The sequence below is a fragment of the Capricornis sumatraensis genome, chromosome 3, assembly GCF_032405125.1.
Source record: "Capricornis sumatraensis isolate serow.1 chromosome 3, serow.2, whole genome shotgun sequence".
Lineage (NCBI taxonomy): Eukaryota > Metazoa > Chordata > Mammalia > Artiodactyla > Bovidae > Capricornis > Capricornis sumatraensis.
Window position 1 is genome coordinate 25,000,764 of NC_091071.1, and position 6,000 is coordinate 25,006,763.

Here is a 6,000-nt window from a genome sequence, read left to right on the forward strand (position 1 = left end):
AGAAATGGAATGGACCTAACAGAAGCAGAAGATATTAAGAAGAGGTGGCAAGAGTACACAGAAGAACTAGAAAAAACAGATCTTTATGACCCAGATAATCACAACAGTGTGATCACCCACCTAGAGCCAGACATCCTGGGATGCAAAAGCAAGTGGGCCTTAGGAAGCATCACAATGAACAAAGCTAGTGGAGGTGATAGAATTCCAGTTGAGCTATTTCAAATCCAAAAAGATGATGCTGTGAAAGTGCTACACTCAATATGCCAGCAAATTTGGAAAACTCAGATGTGGCCACAGGACTGGAAAAGGTCAGTTTTCATTCCAATCCCAAAGAAAGGCAATGCCAAAGAATGTTCAAACTACCACACAATTGCACTCATCTCAGACACCAGCAAAGTAATGCTCAAAATTCTTCAAGTCAGGCTTCAAAAGTACATGAACAGTGAATTTCCAAATGCTCAAGCTGGATTCAGAAAAGGCAGAGGAACCAGAGATCAAATTGCCAACATCTGTTGGATCATTAAAAAAGCAACAGAGTTCCAGAAAAACATCTACTTTTGCTTTCTTGACCATGCCAAAGCCTTTGACTATGTGGATCACAACAAATTGTGAAAAATTCTTCAAGAGATGGGATTCCAGACCACCTGACCTGCCTCTTGAGAAATCTGTATGCAGGTCAAGAAGCAATCGTTAGAACCAGACATGGAACAACAGACTGGTTCCAAATTGGGAAAGGAGTATGTCAAGGCTGTATATTGGCACCCTGCTGTGTAACTTATATGCAGAGTATATCACATGAAATGCCAGGCTGGATGAAGCACAAGCTGGAATCAAGACTGCTGGGAGAAATATCAATAACCTCAGATACGTAGATGACACCACCCTGATGGCAGAAAGCAAAGAAGAACTAAACAGTCTCTTGATGAAAGTGAAATAGGAGAGTCAAAAAGTTGGCTTAAAACTCAGTATTCAGAAAACTAAGATTGTGGCATCTGCTCCCATCACTTCATGGCAGATACATGGGGAAACAATGGAAACAGTGAGAGACTTTATTTTGGGGGGCTCCAAAATCACTACAGATGGTGACTGCAGTAATCAAATTTAAAAAGCTTGCTCCTTGGAAGAAAAGCTATGACCAAGCTAGACAGCATATTAAAAAGCAGAGACATTACTTTGTCAACAAAGGTCCTATAGCCAAAGCTATGGTTTTTCCTGTAGTCATGTATGGATATGAGAGTTGGACTATAAAGAGAGCTGAGTCCTGAAGAATTGATGCTTTTGAACTGTGTTGTTGGAGAAAACTCTTGAGAATCCCTTGGACTGAAAGCAGATCCAACCAGTCAATCCTAAAGGAAATCAGTCCTGAATATTCATTGGAAGGACTGATGCTGACGTTGAAACTGCAATACTTTGGCCACCTGATGGGAAGAACTGACTCATTTGAAAAGACCCTGATGCTGGGAAAGATTTAAGGCAGGAGGAGAAGGGGACCACAGAAAATGAGATGATTGGATGGCATCCCTGACTTGATAGACATGAGTTTGAGCAAGCTCCAAGAGTTGGTGTAGGACAGAGAAGCCTGGCGTGCTGCAGTCCATGGGGTCACAAAGAGTCGGACACGACTGAGCGACTGAACTGAACTGATATTAGGTATGTCTAAAGGTTTACTATGATAAAAAATTTTCAAGCCAATTCACCACAAAAGGCCAACAAACCTATCAAAAGATGCTCAAACTCATTAAGAATGAAGGAAAGGCAAAGTAAAAGAGATTATTTTTCAACAATCAGATTGGCAAGATTTAGGACTTTGCAGGTGGTCCAGGGGTTAGGACTCCACATTTCCAGGGCAGAAGGTGCAGGTTTAATCCCTGGTCAGGGAAGTTCCACACGCCACGAGGTACAGCCAAAGATTAAAAAAAAGGGTTTCAATGACTCATAATTATCCTAGTCGGCAAGGATGCAGGGGACAGGCACTCCATACTGCTATGCTAATGAAAGTGTAAACTGGTAAGCCTTTTCTGGAGAACAACCTAGCAGTAGCCATCAAAATCTTACATACACATTACCTTAACCCAGTAATGAACTCCTAACAAGTTACCCTATAGAAACCCTTGTGGGTGGGCACCAAGATCTATGTACGTTCAGGAACCAATGCACCACTGCCTATACCACCAAACACCACATGCACACAGTCTATGTGTCCACCATGGCAAATTAAAGCATGTCCTGTTCCTTATGATACAATGCAGGATTCAAAATAAGAAAGTTATTCTATAAGTACTAATATAGAAAGTTCTCTAAGACATATGGTCAAGTTAAAAAAAACTATATATGTTAAAAAAGAAAAAGAAAGTAAACAGATGTATGCAATGCCAGCAAAGAATGATGGTGAAGTCAGGCCAGGACTTGAATTCTAGCTTGGATGTGACTTAACTTATTTGTTCCTCTGTGTGGTCCTTTTTAAATGAAGCTTATAATATCTCTTGCACAAAGCAGCATGGGAACTAAACTTGGAGTTTACTGTAAAACTCCGGCCATGCTGTTAGCCGATACTGTTATTACTGCTGTTGCTATTATTTATATATGACTATGTATGTGAATGCTCAAAAACTATTGTCATAAATATCTATGAAAACACAAACAAAAAGTTAAATGATATGCATTTACACTGGTAATACTGCTGACCTCCAGAGTGGAGAACAGAGTGAGGATGGGTTGACTTCACTGATAATATTTGATTTTTTAAATGAAAAATTAGCGAATTACTTAAGTAATTAATTACATAAAATCCAAAGGAAAGAACATAGAAAGAGTGAAATGAAATAATTTTAAACGCTTAAAAAAAAAAAAAGCAGCTGCAGTAGCTTCCAGGATCTACTCCGGCCTCTCAGCAGCAGTGCCATCAGACTCTGCTGCGCGTTACTGGTTCAGTGAACACCCCCATCCTGGCACCCACAGGACCGATCCTGCTGACAGAGTTACCATGGCAGCCGCCAGGGTTGCAGGGTCAGCAGAGGCTGCGAACATGGAGAGGGGGTCGGTCCCATCCAGGACGCTGCTCAGCGGGTCCACCACGGAGCTGGAGGATGAAGAGGATGTGGAAGAAGTGCTTCCCTTCCGGCTCACTTTCTTTGTCTTTGACTCTGTGACCTGTGGGGGAAAATTGTGGAGGTAAAATGGAAGTCTCTTATGACTTCTCCCAATGAGACACTCAAATGCATTTTCCCTTGTTTCATTATGGACTGACCATTCCTTTGCAGCAGGGATCCTTATTTTTCGTGAAAAGCTGACATGACTCAGAATCCCAGCTGTTGAGGAACAGAAGCTGAGAAGCTAGGATTAGGAAGGGAGAGACGGGGCCTCTATGGGTTAGGAGGTGATGATATAACTGATTTTTCATGGGGCCTTCTTACTCAAAGTGTGGTCTCTGGACAACCAGCATCCATTGCACCTGGTGGCTTATAAATATGTAGACTCCCAAGCCCCACCCCAGACCCACTTCATCACCATTTACATTTACATTTGCAGCAATGGTCCCGGTAGGGTAATGAACCAGAATATGAGAGATCCCAGCGTCAGGGCCTTTGCACGGCCATCTCATCATCACAAAGCAGTGAGTGCCCAGCTCCTCCCTTTTAGGAGAACTGTGTATGTGCTGAAGGACATGTTTTTGCTCCACTGGCCTCCATCCCTCCCCAACTTCAGAGGACCGACCAGGGTCTGAGCCAAGAAGATCCAACCAGAGTTTGTCTGCTGAAAATTGAGTCAGCATTAAGGAGGACTAGTTAGGTTCGACTCCTTTTCAAAGGAAGCTATGAAAACCCAGAACCAATCTTCAGAAAGACAGAACAGGATGCAATGAGAATTTGACTGGCCTCTGTTCCTGGTTCCTGAAAAGGAGATTCCTTGTCCTTGGAGCATCATTCACTCATGAGCCTCTCAATCACAGCTGAGTTTATGCTAATGAAAAGATGCTACATGGGGGCATGAGAAAGACCAAACATGTGATTAGAGGGTCAAGACTTTCAGCCAGGTGATAAGAGCCTCACTTCAGTGGAGGCTGGGGGAAGCTGGAGATAAAGTTCGATCATGTGGCCAAGGAATCAGCCAATCATGCCTATGTAAACAAAACTCCAGCAGAAAGTTTGGACACCAAAGCTCAGTGGAGCTTCCCAGTCAAACAGATGCTGTGCTGGGAGGTGATGGACCCTGACTCCACAGGCAGAAGGCACGGAAGCTCTGTGTTTGGGACCCTGCCAGACCTCGCCCTATATCTGGCTGGTCCTCATGTGCATCTTTTATAACAAAACTGTAAGCCTAAGTGCTGCACTTGCCCCAGTTCTGTGTGGTGTTCTAGAAAATTATCAAACCTGAGGGACACGGGGCTGAATCTCCAATGGGCATACAGTCTGACTCTAGGCTGGAGTTGGAATTGTAGAGATGAGGAAGGAAACCTCACCCCCCAACCCCCAGACGGAGGCTGGGGAGGCTGACCTCACTTGGGTACAGGACAGAGGTATCCTAGTGGCTTCTGATTCCAGCGCTGTTGAACTAGAGGAGCTGGATGAGAAGGAGACACTTACTGTCAGGAAGTTCTGCAAGTGTGAGAGCGATGACACTGTGTCTACAGGCAGTGACCTGAGTTCTAGCACACAGCAGAAAAGTCCGCAGTAGAAAAGACTTCTGCACCGAGGTTTTGAATTCATTCTGAGCTCACTCTGAGCAGGTCACCTGCGCTGCTGCCTCTCCCCACAAGGATTCTTCCAGGTGGTGAGGACAATGGAATTTTACTGCAGGATATCGGCTGTCTCAAGCCAGCATCACTGAAGGACTGCAGTGCCTCCGGCTACCTTCCTACCTCGCTGGCTGGGCCCCCTCAGCAGAAGGAAGTTGTCTTCGGTGCTGAGAATGGGACTGTCTCCCATGTGGACAGCAAGAGTGTGAGCTGTGCCCTCAGCTAGCTGTGCACTCCCAGGGTGTCACTGGGCTGGTATTCTCCCCACTTGGTTCTCCTTCCTAGCTTTTCAGTGAGCATTGCTCACTTGCTGTGGACTGAGGCCTTGCCAGAGTGTTTAGAAGCCAAATCCACAGAGACTTTGTGAGAGATGCTACTTGGTCCCCACTCAATCACTGTGAGCTGGGACCATCAGGTCATCCACCATCTCACACCCATAGAACCTCTCCCAGAGCCTGGAGTGTTGCTGAGCAGACTGGATTTCAGACAAAAAGCAAATCCCCCAGAAGTATCCACTCTCTTTGCCCCTGCCCTCTCAGTTGTGAGAAGCCATATACAATATGTTACTTTATCGGATCTGTGCAGTTAATAGGCAGTGTCTCTCGGCCTGGAGGCCAGATTCTGGAGTCCTGAACTCATAGAAGAAAACCTTCCTTGAACATGGATATGTATGTGTCTGAGTGTGTGTGTGTGGATACATAATTTTTGTTGGTGGGGGGAAAAAAAATCCTTCCTATAGGGACTTCCCTGGTGGTCCAGTGGTGAGGTCTCCATGCTTCCAATGCAAGGGGCCTGGGGTTCGATCCCTAGTCAGGGAACTAGATTCCACATGCTGCAACTAAAGATAAAAGATCCCATATGCCGAAACTAAGACCCAGTACAGCTAACTAAATAAGTAAATTAAAAAAAATAAAATCTATATCCCTCAAAAGTTAACAAAAGGTTTTTATGCTTCCCATGTAGCTTTGCCTGAGGAACTGGCCACGTCTGGATGAGGAATAAGATGTGGCATCCCTGGATTCTTAGAAGCAGCTCACAGAGACAGCAGCAACTTTATTTTTATTTTTATTTTTTAATAGAGCCTAATTCGCCTTTATCGTGGGTAGTGCTTCCATTCACACTGAGCTCTAGCTTGAGGAAGAGCCAGGACACTCACCAGTTTTGTGCATCTTCTTGTTATTAAATTCAACCAGAAGTCCAGTTTCCGGCTGAATAAGAAGTCTGGCCGGTACTGATGTAATGCCCCCACCTCGCCCCCACCCCCA

General features: G+C 44.7%; 1 protein-coding gene and 1 pseudogene across 1 annotated transcript in view; one reads left to right on the forward strand and one right to left on the reverse strand.

Moving 5' to 3' along the window:
• VPS35L (VPS35 endosomal protein sorting factor like) overlaps positions 1-3,144 on the reverse strand; it is a 124,642-nt gene extending 121,498 nt beyond the window's left edge. Inside the window, exon 1 of the mRNA XM_068967220.1 lies at positions 2,983-3,144. Within this exon, the coding sequence (XP_068823321.1) occupies positions 2,983-3,027 (45 nt within the window). The 5' untranslated portion in view covers positions 3,028-3,144. The remainder of the gene's footprint in view (positions 1-2,982) is intronic.
• A 1,296-nt stretch (positions 3,145-4,440) lies between these two features.
• Positions 4,441-5,324, forward strand: LOC138076173 (methylosome protein WDR77 pseudogene; annotated as a pseudogene).
• Positions 5,325-6,000: the final 676 nt, after the last annotated feature.